This window comes from Dipodomys spectabilis, unplaced genomic scaffold, assembly GCF_019054845.1.
Source record: "Dipodomys spectabilis isolate Male_0828 unplaced genomic scaffold, ASM1905484v1 ptg000003l, whole genome shotgun sequence".
Taxonomy (NCBI): Eukaryota; Metazoa; Chordata; class Mammalia; order Rodentia; family Heteromyidae; genus Dipodomys; species Dipodomys spectabilis.
The window spans coordinates 3,695,268-3,715,570 of record NW_024870680.1 but is presented as its reverse complement, the minus strand read 5'-3'; the positions used below and the strand labels follow the sequence as shown (position 1 = coordinate 3,715,570).

At 43.7% G+C, this 20,303-nt stretch overlaps 1 protein-coding gene and 1 pseudogene across 1 annotated transcript in view; both read right to left on the bottom strand.

The window, feature by feature from the left end:
• Me3 (malic enzyme 3) overlaps positions 1-20,303 on the bottom strand; it is a 200,547-nt gene that overhangs the window by 15,506 nt on the left and 164,738 nt on the right. Inside the window, exon 7 of the mRNA XM_042688403.1 lies at positions 7,538-7,647. Coding sequence (XP_042544337.1) covers positions 7,538-7,647 — 110 coding nt within the window. The remainder of the gene's footprint in view (positions 1-7,537; positions 7,648-20,303) is intronic.
• On the bottom strand, positions 13,166-13,276 carry LOC122117055 (annotated as a pseudogene).

The window sequence follows — 20,303 nt, the reverse complement described above, 5'->3', positions numbered from 1 at the left end:
CTGGCTAAGGTGACAATGACCACAGAGGCCCGGGCGCCTGCAGGATGGGACAGTCTCTAGTCTAAAACTAGACCAACTTCCATGATCTGCAAGAATGATCTTCCTCCAGCAGCCAGCTGCCCTATTAAGCGCATACTGAGAGCCTGCTCTGGGCCTTGGATAGGTAAAGAATAAAACAGAAGTGTTCTAATTCTCAAGTTGCCGGGAGCATACATGTTCAGAAAAGTAAGGCTTCCCTCATTGAACACCAAGCCAAGGCCTTCAGGATGGTCTCAACATTCTTTCTGTGTTACAAGGGTGTCTTCCTGAGTTCTTGGATTCCCCCAAAGGGTGAGGCTAGGCCTATGTTTCCAATTTGGAAAAAAAGGCAATAATTACCATCCTTTCAGCCTCTCCAAAGTGTTAGCTGCCCAGCAGCCTGACATCTGAGTTCTCAGAGGAACTAAGATTATAAACATGAGACTTATGTGAACCTCACAGCCAGGGAAAACTTTGAAGCAGAGAATAGCCTCAGAACATGGGGGTTGGTGACAGGGAAAGCTTTAGAGACTGGGGAGAGACAAGACTAGGGGAACCAGAGGAATCTTTAGTACAGGACTAAGTGAGAGCTAAAGAAGGTCCAGAACTGGGCTCAGTGTGAGTGGTGGTGAAGAGAGGGCAGTGGACCCTCAGCTAGACAGAAAGCTGTGGTCTTACATAAAGGACAGACCATCTGACATGCCCATCTGCCTGTAGCTACTGTTGCCTCTGGAGCTAACTAGGCCTCTCCTACCCTCTTTCCCTCAGGTCATCTTCTCTTAGTGGTGTTTCACATCTCTTGGCTGCACATCCCTTCTGTGTCCCTGGGGAACTTTGGATCATTCTGCAAACTACAAGAACACTATTCAGTGAAACATCTGGGCCAAGGGAAAATGTAGGGTCATACAGATACTGGTGGCTTGGTCCCGGATACAGTATCTTGAGGGACAAACCCAAATTAGCTAAGAAAGGGACCAGAGTTCTAGGCAGAGGCACCAGTCCATTCATCATCACAGAGAGGGCAGAAAATTCTCATAGTAGAGACTGTAATGCTGGGAGAATGAGGCATCTGTGGGAAAGTGGAGAAAAGGGATTTGGGCCCTGCCCCCCTTCTTCTCAGGCTTCCTCCGTCTTGGGCTTACACAAGTTTTTGCTCACCTCCATCAGAAACTTTCTGTCTCAGATCTCAAACCTTGTACCCTCCTCCCATACCCGTGTGTTGACACCTATCATGCCCCAGAGATATTAGTAATAGGTACTATTACTATATTAGTAATAGTACTATGACTGAGTACTGCTGTTACTACTACTTAAGTAATAAGTCATGACTGAGTTCCTGCTCATGTACTCATTCCTACAATCCTTTACAATAAATGACATAACTGAGTTAATGATAAAAATGCTTAACAAGGAATTGGCATAGCTGCCAATCAACGAGTGAATGCTAGCCTTAGAAAAGCATCTTGGGCCAGGCACTGGTGGCTCACACGTGTAATCCTAACTACTCATGAGGCTGAGATCTGAGGATCTGCCTGTCCAGGCAGGAAAGTCTGTGAGACTCTTATCTCCTGTTAATTACCAAAAAAGCCAGAGGTGGAGCTGTGGCTCAATTGGTAGAGTGCTATCCTTCATCACAAAAGCTCAGGGACAGTACTCAGGCCCTGAGTTCAAGCCCCAGGACAAACACACACACACACACACACACACACACACACACACACACACACACACACACACACACACACACACAGTATCTTGGCAATTTTGGTGGTGTTTGGTAACTCTTATTCATGGCTGCTAATACTGTTATTTCCATTTTACAGAACAGGAAAAAGAATGTTCTGAGCTCTTTTGCTTAAACTCACAAAGCAGAAAAGTGAGGTTTCCACTTTAGACTTGTCTCAGTCTAAATGGCTGACTGTTAAGGACTTTGGCTTGCTAATGAAAGCTTAAAACTGTCAAGTGGTGATGCTGGCCTGACATGGCATTTAGGCAATCTAACAGGTCATGTGGCCCTGGGACGTGGAAGGAATTGTGCAGGGAAGGTCTGGGGAAGGCTGGTGGGCCAGAGGATGCTGTGGAACTGATGGGCCAGTTGGGCTTTCCTGTCCCTAGCCACAGTGTGGTCAGTTTACACGGAGGCCAGAAGCCTAGGGCCACTAGGCTAGCAACATTTGTGATCTGGTTCCTCGCATGCAACTCCGCTTTCTGAGGTCAAAGTTGGCTTGGCCCGGAGCATGACCATCCCCACTGCTTTTCCCCTTCCAGGCCTCTCTTCTTTCCTCACCTCAGAGCGGACATGATTTTCTGGTCCCAGCTGAAACAACAAAAGCCACCTGAGCCTCTGCCTTTTCCAAAATTCCTGAAGAAGCTGCCAGCAATGAATCAGTGCATGGACAGCCTTGCTTGCCAGGGTCTAGCCTGGCCTGGGCTGAAGCTTGCTGTGAATCTGATGGACGGTGGGGTTAGAGAGTGCAGGGGTTAGAGAATGCAATCGCAAGTGCTTTCCCCAAGTGCTTCGGCAAAAGAGACACAGCCGTGTGGCATTAGTGATTGCTTCCTTCCTCTCTCCTTCACTCTCCGCACCTTCAATTCTGTGCACGTGGAGGCATTCCTTTCCAGCTTCCTCACCACAGTGTGGTTTTAGGCTTCCTTTCTCCCTGCTTTGTATTTGGAAGGAAAAGGACATCTCCAGGATGGGCTGAATCCTGTGTCGACTCCTTCCTCCTCAGACCTCTTGGGTGTCCCCTCACCCCCTAGTGGTGGGAACATACATCACAGCCTGCTGGCCTCTGGTTCCCTCACTAACCACTCACTCTTCAGGTGATTCTCCTCCCCATTCTGGGCTGTGTAAACGGTAGGAGTTAGAGGAGGCTATGGGAACAATGAAAATGAAAGGACCACAGTGGTGGCATGCTGTGGGGGCAGTGACACCACATTGATGTAACGTCTGGAATTTAATCCTTAGAAAGAGGATCAAGTCCACCACCACATGGGGGGACAATCAGCAGCCTGCCACGAAAAAGAGTGAGAAATAACTGGGTTCTAGTCCTGACTTCGTGATTAACTTTCTGTGCAACCTTGAACATTTTCTTTCTTTTTCTTTTTTTTTTGCCAGCCCTGGGCTTGAACTCTGGGCCTGGGCGCTGTCCCTCAGCTCTTCAGCTCAAGGCTAGCTCTCTACCACTTGAGCCACAGAGCCATTTACAGCTTTTTCTGTTTATATGGTACTGAGGAATCAAACCCAGACCTTTATGAATGCTAGGCAAGTACTCTCCCACTAAGTTAGCCCTAAACTTGAACAACTTTTGCCCCTGGTACTTTAGTTTCTTCATCAGCAACATGGAGAAAGGCAGCAGTATCTGTCTGTCCATGAACAGGAGGGCCCTATTTCTGGGAACTTGTGATATAGTATGAATACAAAGCGCTGTTGAAACCTAAAGAGCTCCATGCATGCAAAATGTCATTATTTGTGACACCTGACATACAAGAGTGTTCAGGGTGTTTTATAGTGTTTAGGGTAATATAGGTATGAAGGCCTCAGCCGGCCTCACTGGGAGTTTAGTTCTACACTGGACTAAAATGGTTGGGTCACCATATCCCTTCATTAGTGGGTGAGAGTTGCTGCTGGCAGGCAAGACTGTGGGCAAAGTGGCTCTCTGTAGCTGAGGCCCTGCTGGATGTTCTGGCAGCCTTGTCATAAGCTGAAGCAATAAGCCTTTCCTTTAAGGAGATCTGGGTACTGCTTCCCATGTCCACAGCTTCACTGTGATCTGTTACATGTACACTATATGGCTGTGCACATCAAAGGCTAGAATAAATTAATGGAGAGCCTGTCATTCCTGTGCTGTTTGTCAGCTCTTCTCTAGATGAATGACTTCTGCCTTCATTTCTGAGAAAAGACTGGGAAATCCCTCTTTCACTTTCTGTAAGAACTAGAAACCTATTTCATTTGGCTTTGTCTGAGAACCCATAGGTAGGACAAAAGAGCCAATAAATTCAAACAAATGAATTTAATTGTAAAAAGCTCCATGTGTATGCATGTCGGCATGCATGTGTATTTACACCTGAGTATGGGCACATGTGGGTGCATTTATATGTGGGAATGTTTATGACATGACAATGAAGACAAGACAAAGGCTACGGGGCAGGTGTCAACTGTAGACAAGCACACCAACAGGTGGATGCAATGATGAGAATGTCCCACACAGGTGCACATCTCATTCATTCACTCCTCTCACATTTACTAAGGGCCTACAATGTTCTGGGAGCTGGAGAATAAGAATGAAGATGTGGTGACTGCCTCTGGAAGCCTCTTGCAAGAGGCAGAGAATGAAGTATAAGTATCAGGATACAGAAAGGGAAGAGAACTGTTATGGTTTGGATATGAAGGAGCAGGTGGATACAGCCATGGAGAGTTGACTGGGTTCTTAGTGCTCTGGATTCACCAATGGATTAATCAATTGATGGGTCGGAGATGAAAACCAAGAGGCGGGATTTGGTTTGAAGAAGTAGGTAACTGGAAGTGTGCCTTGAGATTTTATCTTGTTCCTGAGACCTTCTTGTTTGTTTCTCTCTCCTGCCCCCCCTCACTTTCTCTATCTGTTTCCTGGCCACCATAAGGTTCACGCTCTACCTCACCCCAGTCTCAAAAACAATGGAGGTAGTCAGCCATGGACTAAATCTCTGAGACTCTAAGTCCAGATACATCTTTACTCCTTTGTCTTTCTCATATATTTACTATAGTAATATAAAACTGACGAACACAAGAATGGACAGAGTTCCATTTGGGAGCCCCTGGGTGGGTAGGTAAAGCAGATTGGAGAAGCTGAATCATGAAGGGTGAAGGAGTCACTCAGGCAAAGATGATGGAGAGGTATGAGCAGAATTTTCACAGGGAGAAACCAGTGACTGGCAAGGAGATCAGATCACTAAAAGTGGAGGGAGGGTCAGAGGACAGAGACAACTGCCAAAGCCATATATAGTTCCGTGGCTAGTGTGGACTGTCTCACGGAGAGTGGATAGCACAGTAGTCTTATTCCCCAAGAGGCAAATTCTGGCAGCAATGTGGGGGTGGATGGAGGCTGACCGACTTCAGGGCTCTGGTGGGTTCCTGTGGATGACGTTTTGAGGATGTACACACTGTCTGGGTGTCTGTAATCCAGAGTTGGTATACCAGGTGTGCTACCCACATTGCATTGTTTTCCTCTTCCACCCTCTGGCCTTGGCAGTCCAGGTGGCTCAGGGGAGAGTTTTCCTGCCACTGACTCATGGGTGAGTGGTAGGATTGGGGAGCTGGTCAGGATCAGCTGACAGGTGCTTCCTCCAAGGCCACAGACAGACCCTTGCTGGCTGGGCTGTGAACCACATGACTGTCAGTCAGTGAGAAAATGCCTCCCTGACACCCCACCCTCCGCCAGTCTTCTTGGGTCCCTCCTCCCCCCAACTGTCACTGTGGCCTGCTTGGCTTGCTATAGAGCTGTATTCAAGGCCTATCAGAGGCCAAACTTCAGGGTAAGAGGAGGAAGAATGGAGAGGCTGTGAAGCTAGTGTACGATTAGGATTCAGATTTCCCTATTTGGATTTTCCCCTCACTGGGCACCCAACCTTCAGACAATGAAGTCACATATTTCAAGGCAGTCACCAAAAGTTGTGTTAGAACTGTTAGAACTGCAAATACAAGACAAATACAAAAAAAGTGTATTTCTGATATTCCCTAATGTGGACCGTCAGGAAAGGAAGAGATACTTGGGTACCATGAGGTACTATGAGTACTTGTAAACTTAGAACTTAGTCTCAACAGTACACAGTACATTTATGGGCTTTGTATGTTCCTCAGTCCCTCTGTGTTTCAGATACAGATGCTAATATCTTAGAAGAACTAAATGTGTAAAGTGCCTACCACAGTGCCTGATGTATCATAAATAGTCAGTGATAAACCTTAACTCATTTCACGGGCTTGAGTTCTCTCAGCCATAACCTTCACTCACTTGATGAAGAGTTGTGACCTTTTGGGGCCTCTAGAGGAATCATTTGGAGAATGAGTTCTTGGCCAATCTTTCACTCTCAGGGACCAAGTTCTTTTCCCACCAACTCGTTCTTTTTATGTGATCGGGCCACTGGATTTAATAAGACTTTGCTTGCCATTACTTACTAAGTAATACCCCATGGGGACGCATCAAGGTTCCTCTTCAGCCTTACAATACATGAGGAATAACTTCTAGTGCTCCTTATTGGGAACGCATGGACCAAGGGAGATGCTGCTAGTGAGGCTTTCCTCCTCTCCAGCCTCAGACACTGGCCCCTCCACAGCCACAGGCGTGCCTCAATTTCTGGGCTCTAGAATAGGTGACTAAGTTGAATCTGAACTAGTAGATGCTTCATATTGGCTTTCCCCCCTTTTTGGTGCTAGGACTGGGGCTTGAACTCAAGAGTCTTAGGCTCTTGCTTAGAGTTTTGATTCAAGGCTGACACTCTACCACTTTAGCCACAGTTCTGCTTCTGATTTTTGTTTGTTAATTGGAAAAAGAGTCTCATGGATCAATCTACCCGGGCTGGCTTTGGTCCATGATCCTCAGATCTCAGCCTCCTGAGTAGCTAGGATTACAGGTGTGAGTCACAGGCACCTGGCTCACATTGGCTTTTTTTTTTTTTTGGCTGGTAGTGGGGCCTGAACTCTGGGCCTGGGCACTGTCCCTCAGCTCTTCAGCTCAAGGCTAATGCTCTACCATTTGAGCCACAGTACCACTTCTGGCTTTTTCTGCTTATGTGGTGCTAAGGAATTGAACCCAGGGCCTTATACATGCAAGGCAAGCACTCTACCACTGAGCCACCTTCCCAGCCCTCACATGGGCTTTTAAAGTACTTCATGCTCCTGGTGCCCATGTCTCTCAGGTTTAGCATTCTCAGCTGTGCTCGTTCTGGCCAAGTGCAGGGAAGGACTTGCCCAGCTCTTCATAGGGACACAACTTTGTGTTCAGAAAATCCATGAGTACATTATGATTACAGAAAATAATGTTTTAAAATAATGATGGATGTTTCTATCTGATGGGTCCTGGCTGGGAGTACTTCCTTCCTATATATCTGTTCTTTAAATTTCTGCAATATTCTTCCAAAGCAATGATCATTTCCATAGGACTCATGACGAAAGTATGGTCAGGGAAGTGATTTTTCAAGTTCAAGTAGTTAGTAAAAGACATCACTGTAAGATTTAATATCTATCTATCTATCTATCTATCTATCTATCTATCTATCTATCTATCTATCTATCTATCCATCCATCCACACACACATATATGAGTATCTATCTAATTCCTACCCTCCTCTAAAGTAGCAATGTTTTCCATTTCATAAACAAGCAAATTGAAGATCAGCAAAGTGAAGGGACTTATCTGACATCACAGAACTAAAAGTTAGCCAAGTGGGAGTTGAATCCCAGCTATGAGATGATACCTGTCTTTTCCCTTGGCATCCGGGTGAGTCCTGGGAAATAGTGTGTGTCAGGTGAGTGGAAACATACCTTGGATATCATCATTGAACATGCAGTACTTGTTGCGGTATTTATGGAGCAGACGGAAAGCATTGTCATTGGCAAAATCTTCAAATTGCACGAGGCAACTTATTCCAAACCTGTGGGAGGGAGGGGCAGGGAAGAAGACACAATTGCAGATCTCCGGCAGATGGCAACCTGCACTAGAGAGGGAGGAGGCTCAGGCCCCAGGGTGGCGACATTATGGCTCCTTTCTTGGGTTTTTGCCACTTGGCTGGATTAGGAACTCCTGGCAGTTGAAATCTGTTTGCCCCAATGAACAGGGATTGGAAAGGGAGAGGGGAGCGGCCCTAGGCTTCACACTTATCCAAGCTAACATCAATGTGTCTAATCTGGTGGCAACCCTATTATCTCATGGTAGACCCTGGCATGCAGAAGGACTGAGATGGGGTCTGCCTTCTCTACAGCCTGTGGTCATCTGAGATCACAGAAGGAAGCTTACTCACACCCACATGTGTACAAAGAGCCAGGGTTCCCCAAGCACAGATGGCCAGGGCCTCCAATTATCTTCCTTGATAGACCTTGAGGCTTGTTGTTCCTCTACTGGAGACTCTAAATCGAGGTGCTATTCCCTAGTAAAGAAGGCTGGAAAAAAAAGTCACCATACAGCTACACTATCTTCTGCTAACACTTTGGTGAAGACGACTTTCAGCTTACAGGACTAAAAGAATCTATTTGTGAGCTTGTTTAAAATCCAGGCTTCCTCATAGTTGGCCTCACTCAGAGAATGTGAGATAAGGCCCAGGAATTGGCCTTTTTAAACAAGCACAACAGATGGTTCTGAATGGGAAGTCTAGAAAACTTTGAAAAATCACTGCCTTGGCGAATACAGACAATGCATAGTAAAGCTGCTTGAGATGTTTGTTTGGTAACCTACATTAGTTTGCCTCCAGGTCTTCCCAAAATGACATTATTCATTTGAATTTCATAACTTAATTTTTCTTTCTTTTAATTTTTGTGCCAGTATTGGGGCTTGTAGTAGGACTTACACTTTCATTGTTCTTTTTCCACTCAAGGCTGGCATTCTACAACTTGAGCTACATCTCTACTTTCTTAATTTTTCTTCTAAAGTTTGTGGTCTGCCTAAGCTGAGAGAAATATCTCGCTCATTTGCAGTAAGACTCCTGAACCTGAGATCTCTGAACAAGACTCTTCCCTAACTTCACTGTTGCTATCTGATTCTTGTATTTGCTAAGCAGGTATTCTACCACTTGAGCCACGCCACCAGCCCTGATTCTCCATTCTGAGTCTGTCTGTAAATGAGTATGGGATGAAGTAATCAAAATTACTTAATACATGGATAAAAATAGTTTATATCTTATGAATTCATTTGTGATTGAATAACAGTCTGGGAGGCCATGTTCACTGAGAAAAATACCTTGAGTGATCCACAGTTGATACAGGAGTGTGGAGGAATGTAATAGAAACAAGTGCTCTGCCATTCCTAACTTTGTGTGGATCACCATCTGGGACCCACTTGGGACCAGCTGTGAAAAGGTTTGTTGTTTTGCTAGAGAGCACTGGTGCCTTCTGTACCCTCAAAGCATCTCTCTGATGAGGCCAGTCACTACGAGGAGTGGGCAACACTGAGATAATCCAGAAAACACCTTTCCAACCTCATCATTTCACATGTGTTCCTGCTCAGCATCAGTGCCAGCAAATGGGCAAAGCTGTGCTGCTGTCTTCGTCTTCTAAGAGTGCTGGTTATGGAGCTCCAGTGGCGCAATTGGTTAGCGCGCGGTACTTATAAGAGTGTTGGTTATTCAGAGTTGCTGATAGAAACACGAAGACATGGAGTCACGTTTCAGGACAGACCTACAGAGCCAGTGACTAACTGTGCTTGGGCCGGGTGATTTATGGAACTGGCCTAGCTGTCCACATAAAACTGAATGGCCTTGTACATGTCACTTTATGTTCTATTCTGCCTCAGTTTCCCACTTGTTAATGTGCATAATGGTAACTACCTGGCCAACATTTGTGGGCTGCTGTGGGGATTAAAACTGAAGGTGTTTTTTTTTTCATCTCAACCGAAGTTTAATTGGTCAATTAAAATTGTATCTATTAACTTATGCATGATGACTTCATATTTGTAAATATAATAAAATGATTACCATATTTAAGCTAATTAACATATCCATTCTGCACATGGTTATCTTTTTTATGGATTTTCAAGTATACAGTATTGTACTATTAGCTATAATTTTCAGGTTCATTTTTGACTATAATATACTAAACTCTGTGCCGGGGGGTGCTATCTTGCCCCTTCTCTCCTGTATAAGTTTCTTTTTTGTGGTCTGATTGTTATGAGACAGAGTTTCACTATATAGTCCAAACTGCTCTTGAATCTGCACCCCTCTTACCTCAGTCTCTCCAGTGCTGGATTACTGGTGTGTACCATGCCTGGTTTGTACCCGAGTGTGTGAAAGGAAGAGTCATAAATGGTTTAAGTCAGTAGTAATAGCTGAAATCCCACTTCCTAGTTCTGAGAGAGAACACAGCTCTTCTAGGCTCTTAGGGAAGTAGTGGCCTCTCCCTTCAAGGTCAAGTTTCAACCTGGCCATGAAAACAGGGAGCCCTTATAGCAAGGAGAATGTAAAGTTTAGGGATCAGAAATCTAATTCTGAGAAGATAGTAGAGCTCTCTAGAAAAGAGACGAGTTTTCTAGATGACTCTTTTCTAGATAACTCTAGAACACCGTTCAGAAGGAAAGTGAGGTGTAAGGAATTGCTTTGGACAATGGGAAGCACACAAGTTCAGCTTTGAATTCCTGTGTGCTCCGGGAAGATTCATGACTGCTGTCTACCTCAGAAAGACAGCATAAAAGCAAAGGAGGGGGTAACAATGCTAGATAGGAAATGTACTCATTACCTAACTTGTGTAACTGTAAACCCCATCTGTACAGTATCTTTAGAATAAAATATATATTAAAAAAGACAACATAGAGGGGGCTATGATATATTCCCCTTTAAGGTCACCTGAGTATCAGTCAGTACAATCACCCCCTCCATCTCTCTGTCTCAGAATAACTACATACCAATTGCCATACATTTCAAGTTCTTAAAAAGTTTTTGTAGGGGCTGGGAAGGTGGCTCAGTGGTAGAGTGCTTGCCTTGCATGCCTGAGGCCCTGGGTTCGATTCCTCAGCACCACATAAGCAAAAAAGAAAAAAAAAGCTGGAAGTGGCGCTGTGGCTCAAGCGGTAGAGTGCTAGCCTTGAGCTGAAGAGCTGAGGGACAGCGCCCAGGCCCCGAGTTCAGGCTCCACGACCGGACCCCCCCCCCAAAAAAAAGTTTTTGTAGTTTCTTTCAATAATGCATTTAAACAGTTTAACAATCCTTTAGCAATCAGTACTGTGTCTGGCACATAATAGGTTCTCAATAATTTTGCCAGTATCTTCACGTGCTATAGCCATGGATTCAACCAATTCAAAGTCAAAACTATTTTAAAGAATACTGTTAGAACGGTACATGGTCTCCCTGATAAGTGGATGTTAAATCCAAAATGTTAGGTGATACGACAAAATTAACAGGACTTAAGAAACAAAGAACTTCCACTCATCTGGTCGAACCACTACTAAATAACCCCATGCTGCTGATCACATGTATGGTGTATAACATGTGAACACCGTTATATGTTATAGACCGTGATAGACAATTTGCTCCAGGAAAGTTAGAATGAGCTTGTGACTTTAAATGAGCATCATTATTCCACAATACTGCGAAATTTGGGAAATTATGTAATCACTTAATCACAATAAAAAAAAAGAATACTGTTAGTACTGAATATGTGCAGATGTTTTGTCTAGTCATTATTACTTAAGCAATGCAGTATAACAATGGTTGATAAGGTATTTAGATAATATAAGCTATTATAAAAATATAGAGATCATATAAAGTAAACAGGAGCTTGTTCATTGGTTGAATGCAAATATTTAATAAGGGATTTGAGCCTGCATAGCTTTGGTATCCAGAAAAGTTCTGGAACCAATCTCCCTTGGATACTGAAGGACAATTTTACCATGAATAGAAATAAGTAAAACCTTCCATCTATAAATATAATGCAGTGCATGCCAAGTCAAAATTTACAGCAATATTTTGTTCTGAGTATGAATTTCAAGTATTTGAACTGGGAGTGGGGAACAGTATTTCTTTAGATGCTGGAGAGATTTTTACTATTTACAGGACTTCCAGCATTACTCCACAGCTAGCCTGAGGCTAAAAGCTAAAAAGGTCAGACAACAAAACAAGCCGTGCCTGTTCTCCCTCCCTCCCTCCCTCCTTCCCTCCCTCCCTCCCTCCCCCTTCTCTCTGTCTCTCTCTGTCTCCCTCTGTCTCTGTCTCTCTCTCTGTCTCTGTCTCTCTCTCTTTTCTCTATCCTCCTCCCACTTCTCAGAAAGACCTTTAAGGAGTACCAACCATCATCTGCTGAGATAAAAATAAAGCAAGAATTATAAATATTCTTGGTTGGCATATGATTACTATTTCATATGTAATTCAGTTCTATATAAGAAAACTCCCTGGTTCTCTTAGAAAAATGGATGGAACATTGAGTATACCTCACTTCAGTTCATTTTATACACTCGGAATTGTACAAAAGGCTCTGTTGACCCCTCCATCTAATGTCCTGGGCCAAGACTTCCTAGAACTCCAGAACTGCCAGAAGCCCATCCTTGGACACACATCTCTATGCCTGCTTCCTGGGCCTTCCATCATCTGGTACCACTCCTACTTTAGGATTTCATACTGGCCTCATTTTAGTCTCTGACTATATCTTCTCCTTCTCCTTCCCTTGCTTTCACTGAATTTGTCAAGATCTCTGGGACCTTCACCATATTATTCCAGTTCTTCATCCTTTCCCTTATGGCTTTTCATGAAATCAGTCTGCACCAGGAGTGAGTACCCCAGTAACTGACTTAGCACCATTCATCCATTCATCATTCCTTCATCAATCTTCTCTCCATCAATCTCCCCATCCAGCTCTCCATCCATCTCTCCATGCATGTGCATACATGCATTCTTCCACCCACCATTCACCCATCTATCCATATCTCATGAAAACCTGTGGTGAGCTGATACAGTTCAATGGTGGTTTAAGGAAGGATAGATATATGGCAGATTAGTGTTGTGAATTTGCCAGACAACTTGTTAATGTAATTAAAAGCTAGTAAATAAAACAAAATTTCAAGATAAAAATGGAAAGTGAAATGGCTCAGGTGGAAAAACTTTTCTCAATCTGTCTGTGTGCACCCAAATGCACACCATAACACAAATTCAAATGGTACACACATGAAAATACTAACAATAGTTAATCTTTGCTGAGTATTTATTACCTATAGGACATCACACTTTATATATACTCTTTAATATTCACATTAATTTATGAAGTGAGTACTATTCCTTTAAAAAAATTATTTTTACAGTATTTTCACAGTAAAAAATTATTTTTATTATCATTATCTTTTAAGTCATTTTACAAAGGGGTTTTCAATTCAATATACCAGTCTGTGAATGCAATGCATCTTGATCAATGTCAACCCTTTTTTCATTCTCCCCAATCTTTCCAAATACCACCCATCTCTACAATTTACCTAGTTTCATTACAAATGGTTATATGCCACAAAGTAGGTGTCATGGTATATGTTGTCAGGTCTAAAAGCCTCTTCCATACTTGTCATGGAGAGTGCTAGCCTTCTCTCCTTTCATACAATACTGAAATTAGTAATACTTGCAGAGAAGGAATCCTGAATTGTAGATGCTTTTTGCCTAGGGTTACTTATTCTATGAACTTTGGTATGTGCTGCTGCTGAAATTTGGATCTGGATCAACCTTAGCTTAGTTTAAAAACCAATATAGATTCATCAGTGGTAAAATTAAATTGGTACCAAAGCTTTCTCCATCGAGAAAGACACATGGTGTAGAAGACACTCAACAGGAAGGCAGAAAAACCATGTTCTTTCTCTGCCTGCAAACACTTGCTTGAGTCTCCTCTGTCTCTGTCTCTGTCTCTGTCTGTCTGTCTGTCTCTTTCTCTCTGGGTCTCAGTTTCCTAATCAGAGAGTGTTGGAGGAGGAGGAGCACAAGCCACTTAACTATGATGTTGGAGTTGATACACTGCGGGGGCTTGGGAGGAGGTCCCAAGAGTTCTTAGTAAGAGCAACTGGAGCTAGGATAATCTAGAGAATGGGTACCTTGCAATCTTCTTTGTGCAGGTGGCCACTCTTCAAGGGGAGCATTAGTACCCACTCCCCCACCCACCTAAGGGATCTAATCAGGGCCCCTTACTCTGGGCAGCCCAGATTTGACTGCTCCTGTCTCCTGCTGCCCTTATGTCCTGGCAGAAGCTGTCCATCCCTTCTAGGAGGCTCTTGCTTATGTGTCCTGCTTTGAACTTTTGAACTCTCCACCCTTAAGCCCTGGCAGCAGCAGGGGAACATTGGATGCTTCTCTAGTGGGGAATTCCTGTGATGGGGAAAAATGCACCTCCCAAGCCACACAGGGAACAGCCTAGACTTCTTGACCCTGAGGACTTAACTGGGAAATGGCACTGGAGCTGCCAGGGAAAGCATTCCAAGGTCAGGGCTAACTTAAAAACACAGGAGGATGGGTGGATATTTGTTCTCCTCTCCCCTTGCAGCAAGGGTGATCTCTGCCTGGGAGTCTGGGAAAGCTATATAACAGTGCGATGAGAGGAGACCATGGCCAGCTGGAGCGAGTATCCATCACCTGGGATACAGACACTCCTGGGTTAAGGAAGTGATATTCTGCTCCTCCATCTGCAAGCTAGCAAATGTAGTGTGAGGGTTGGTGGTGGGGGTAGTAGAGCATTCCAGGGGTGGTAGACCTGGTTTCTGTGTTCCAGGGTCAGGACCTGCCATTCTTTCAAGCACCTGGTCTGACCTCTTTCAGGCCTGAACAAATATGAGCGACCTGGGAGGAGCAGGTGAACTTGCTAAGCCTGTCTCCAAACAGAATGACTAAAAGCTACCATTCATATTTCCATGGAAGCCTGCTCTATTGTCTCAGTGAAAAACACATGCAGGATTCCCACAGCAGAGTCCAGTGAGAATATCAGTTATCACCCTATGGAAAACCATTTCTTTCCATTTCTTTTCCTTCCAGGAACTAGAGATGACAGAATTATGAAACTCTAGGTCTTCCCCCCTCTATTTTACACATTCCATTAAGGTTTATGCCCTTAAAATGCTCTCAGGAAAAGGTGCATGGTAAAATAGCTTTGGACACCTCTGTATGTTAAACATACCACATAGAACATGTATGAGAAACACTGAGGAGTCCCACGTGAAGAAATCTGTGCAGCCCAGCATCTTCTAGACTTATTTGACCACAGACCTGACTGTGTTGTGTCATTCCTTCATGTCTGTGGTGAAGCACACTTTGAGAGACACTTGGAGAGGCTGTGATCCTATAATGACTGATTTCACCTCCTTCAAATCTATCTTTCATTTTCAACTGATTTTCCATATTTTATTGTGCACAAGTTTGCATAGGCCACTTATTTTTTAAAAATCCTAACAGGATTTCTCCTGGGTTATATTCAAATTCCCTAGGTGATGTTCCCTCTAGTCCCAGCCTGACCGCTTATTATCTATCCTCGACTTCCAACATTTTGCTGCTCCTCAGGCATGTAGGCCCTTTCACTGGTCTCTCTGTTTAGAAGGTTCTTGTGTGCCCAAGCAAACTCCTACTCAAATTGTAGGGCCGAATTTACCCAAATGACAACAATCTAGCCTACACTAAAACCACCAACACAACCATGTTCATTGTAGAATTATTTACTATATCTAAGATATGGAACCAACTCAGATGCCCCTCAGTAGATAAATGGATCAAGAAAATGTAGTACATTAGGCTAGGTGATGGTGGCTCATGCCTGTAATCCAAGCTACTCAGGAGGCTGAGATCTGAGGATCACTGTTCAAAGCCAGCCTGGTCAGGAAAGTCTGTGAAACTCTTATCTCCAATAAACCACCAGAAAACTAGAAGTGGTGCTGTGACTCAATGGTAGAGCACTAGCCTTGAGCAGAAGAGCTGAGAGACAGTGCCCAGGCCCAGAGTTCAAGCCCCATGAACGACCAAAAAAAAAGACAAAAATAAATAAAAAAGAAAATGTAGTATATAGACACAATGAAGGTCTATGCTTCCATCAGAAAAATGATATTACCCCATTCCTAAAGAAATGGAAAGACTTGGAAAAAATTATATTAAGCCAAGTAAGCCAGACCCAAAGAAACAAAGGCTGCATGGCTTTCCTCACTTGTAATGACTAGAATATGTCTATAAATCTACAGTTAATCCAATGGATAGTAAAAGACACATAATTACACCTGAACATGTAATTAAACATCACTCTAGACATTCACACAATGAAAACAAAAGAAGATATTCTTAGGAGAGGATCACAATGGCTCAATAGCTGTTTGCATATAACCATATAAAATGATGTTTATTGAAATGAACTCCAAGAAATGGAAACAAGAAGTTTTTATTGTACTGTTTTCAGTTATTTCTTTTTTATTTCTTTCCCCCTTTTGTTTATTCTCTTTTTCAGTGTTTTTCATCTCTGTACCTTTTGTCTTACATACAGGTTTATCTGATTTGGGGCAGGGAAGGGGACAAAAAGTGAACCAATTCAGCAGTGATACTCACTAGATACTATGTTGTAAATGAGCTTTACAACTGGGGAGTGGTATCAGAAGGAGAAAAAGTGGGAGAAAATGAGGGAGTGAGTAACACTGTTCAAAACAAAATGTACTCATCTTACTATGTAGCTGTAACTTTTCTGTACATCACCTTTACAATGAAACTTAAATTTAAAAAAAACCTGTAGGGCCCATCTCAAATGTCAAAAAGCTTTCTCTGACCAGTCGTATTCCCTGTCCTTAGGGTAGTGTGAATTTTCTTCTATGGGTTCCTGTGATATTCTGGATGCACTATCTCTCTCTCTCTCTCTCTCTCTCTCTCTCTGTAACATTATAGTACACACACACACTCTCTCTCTAACATTATAGTAACATATCAAATCATTTATTGAAATTTTTGTTCTAATTCAAAGAAAAGTCTCAGGCAGGGTAACCTCTGGATGCTAGGAATTATACTAGGTATGATATAAAACTTAATTCAACAAATAGGTCTCTATGAGACAGAGATTGAGGAGTGCTTGTTGTAGTCAGTGTCTGGAAGATCATTGGTGACTTTCACAGACCACTTTTACTGGAGTGGTGAAAAGGAATCTTACTGCATGGGGTTAAGTATAAATGGAAGGGGAAGATAATGTGTCCTAAGAAGTTTGGTGATGAAATAGAGTACAGAAGAGCCATTGGGGAATGCAGGACTGAAGGATGAATTTGTTTTGGAGATGAGAAGTATACACATGAGATAAGGCAATATAGAGGAGATAAGCGATGAAAGACAGGATGCAACATGGGAGGATGGGGAGATCCTGAGCAGCTGCTGGAATGTGAAGAGGAGGAGGGTGGATATCATGGGACTGATATGAACTCTCACACTAGAAGCCAGATGTGTGTGGGGAGTGACGCACTCTTCTTAGGTGGAAGGAGAAATGAGGGTCAGGGGCTGGAGAAGGAGTCATAAGGATGATAGGACAATTGTTCTGTAGGCGAAGATGCTGGAATGGATTGGAGAAAGGGGCTCAGTAAAACCTGAAAAAGAGAAGGCAGAGTGGATATTCTTCAAAATTAGGAAGGACTGTTCTGTGAGAAAAGAATAAATCTGACTTGTGTTTGTGTGGCCTTGAGGAAAAATAGCAAAGTCAATGTGTGGAAGTCAAGGTGACTTAGATCTCAGTGTCATGTAAGGCAGAAATGTCACACACTAGGTAGACAGAGTTGCTGGAGATGATTCCGTGGTCAACAGAGTCTAATATGGTGAGGAAATCCTGAAAGGGATCCACACAGGGTGAGGGTACACCTCAGAGGTCCTTTCTTTTCCAGCCCTCTGCCTGGGTGTGTGTGGGGGTCCCTGGCATGCCTGCCTGGTCCCTAAACTGGCCCCTGGGTGTGGTACTGTGACCTCAGGGGGGAACCTCTAATGACTGGCAAGATGTGACAGGAAGCAGCAATTTCTAGGCCAAAGTCTCAGGATAATGTGGTCATTCCTCAGTCATGGCTCTGATGACAAGTTTAGGCTGACAGAAAATACTTCAGGAACAGTGGGATTTCCTTGTGAATTTCCCTGTTTGTCTCAGTTCCTGGGCAAGCACACACACAAGGCGCCAGTGATCCTAGAGCTGGAAAGAGGGTGGGGGCTGACCTATTGACCTTTCAACCTCTCAACTGTCGGTAGCCAGCACTCAGTTATTCCTCCAGAATATAGCAACTCAACCCTGAAAGTCATAAAATATTTTTTGTTTCGGTCAACCACCCACTGGCTAGCCTGTCAGTTCATCAGTCCCCATAGATTATGTATCTAGTTGTCACTGATGCTCTCCATGAAACTCTCTGTTTATTCCTGTCTCCCCCTCCCCCAACCCGGTCTGTTCAGAGGTGCTACTGTAGAGTGCAACCAGGGATGCAATCACATCTTGATCTTCCTTGAAGTCATTTGGGGAACTAGGTGAATTCTATTTTGAATTATGCCAGTTGGTCTGTGGGGACATGAGGTCTTGAGGTGGGGCTTTTGGTACCTAAGTGAATCAAAGTTAGTGAGAGGAAGGAAGGAAAAGACCAGCTCACATAGCAGTGCAGGATCAAAACAGGCACTAGACTGAGAGTCTTAGAAGGCAGAGTGGTATCTCAGTCTCCATTGCATGGTGTGACACCTGAAGAGGAGCTTTATTGACTCTCTTTCCTGCCCCCTGCTCTAGACATGTGCATCTCAGACACATATTGAGGAACAAACATAGTACTGCATGTCCAGTGTCCTATGACTGCATGTTGAACAAATGAAAGAATGAATGAATACCAGAGAAAAAAAATCCTTTTCAGGGGCTGGGAAGGTGGCTCAGTGGTAGAGTGCTTGCCTTGCATGCATGAGGCCCTGGGTTTGATTTCTCAGCACCACATAAGCAGAAAAAGCTGGAAGTGGGGCTGAGGCTCAAGTGGTAGAGTGCTAGCCTTGAGCTGAAGAGCTGAGAGACAGCACCCAGGCCCAGAGTTCAGGCCCCACGACTGACAAAAAAAAAAACCTTTTCAGAGGAGTGGCCAATCACCATCAGACTATCCAGTCACATACTCCTCTAGAGGTACACAGGGCAAAGTATCTGCAGGCCACAATATCTGAAGTCTCTTTCTTGACCCCCAAGGAAGGAAGCCAACAGGAGCAAGAGCCACCTGGAGGGAGCAATTTTTCAGCTAGCATAGAGCAGCAAAGGGTCCCCTATAGCCAAAGGCATCAGGTTTTGGAGGCTTGTAGATTTATGAGTCTAGCTGAGTGATTTGGGGCTTGTAACGTAACCTTTTAGAACTTCAATTTCTTGAACTTCATGAGTCATTGGATAGTTACATGTAATGTACTCAGCACAATGTAGATGCTGTATAGAAATCAGTTGCTAACCCTTTCCAGAGAATAAGACCATGACTTTTTAAACCCAACTAAGGGTTCCAAATCCTTTAACTACTTATTCCCTCTAACCGGCAGGGCTATCTGATAGGCACATAGTAAAGTCTGCACAAATCTAGCAATAGTTATTTGAGTCCTTCTTCTTTCCTTCTCTACAGTAGATTGTAAGATCCTTGACAACAAAGTATGTTTCTGAGTTCTTACTGTGTTCAATGAATATGAACCAATACAGAAGTTAGATTAGTTAAAACCCAGGACTAATGGACAGCATCTTAGCCTTGTAAGCTGAAACCAGATGCAAAAGAAATCTTGTTTTAGATCATCTTGCCTCTGTTCCCATCCCTACCCTCTGCTAGTTTTGATTTCCCAGTGACTCTAGGGATAGGATTTGCAGAAAGGACCTGATTAGGAATTCATAGCCAATCAGAATGTTGTGGTACCTGACCAATAAAGCATCACCTTCCAAAACACCTAATTATCATTGAGGCAACCAATCAAAGCATAGTCTGTTGTATATAAATGCCTACACCCAGCCACCAGGACCCCTCCCTCCAATGCTCCCCCCAATAAGAGCCTTTCCATCAAGTTACTTCTCTACCAAATCAAATTCTTCCCAGTCATCCTTATCTGTAGACTTCATTTGTCTAATTCTTGAGACAAGAGCCTTCAGAGGCTATAGGGGCAGCAGTGGGCAGTGGAGCTACCACACTGGCAGACGTTGTCTGCCACTGAGCTGAACACTAAGCAGGCATGGCTGTGGCATGGCTACAGCCCCAACAATCTACTGGCTGCAGAGCCAGAAGGGATGAGTGTGTGCTGCCTACCACCAACAGTAGAAAAAGACGCGCATCAAATACATATAGTGTTGCATTCAGGACAACAGCGCTCATCTTTTTATAATCTTTGAAAGTTAGCATGGAATCCTCAAACTCTTGTCATAGTATGGATATCACAAGTTTAGTTTACCTTTGCTTTGAGGTCTGGATATCACAAGTTGAGTTTTCCTTTGCTTATGTCACTTTAAGACTAATAGGAGAAGTTCAGAGTCCCAGAGTCTTAGCTTTTCGCTTGGGAGTAGACTGGGCTGGCAAGGCAGCTAGGGTCTGAAGTTGATTGAGAGGCCTGCGGGGGTTTCCAAGCTCTGATGAACTATGGAGCAATTGGATGACTGGCCCTTAAATGGTTGTGAAAGAAGAATA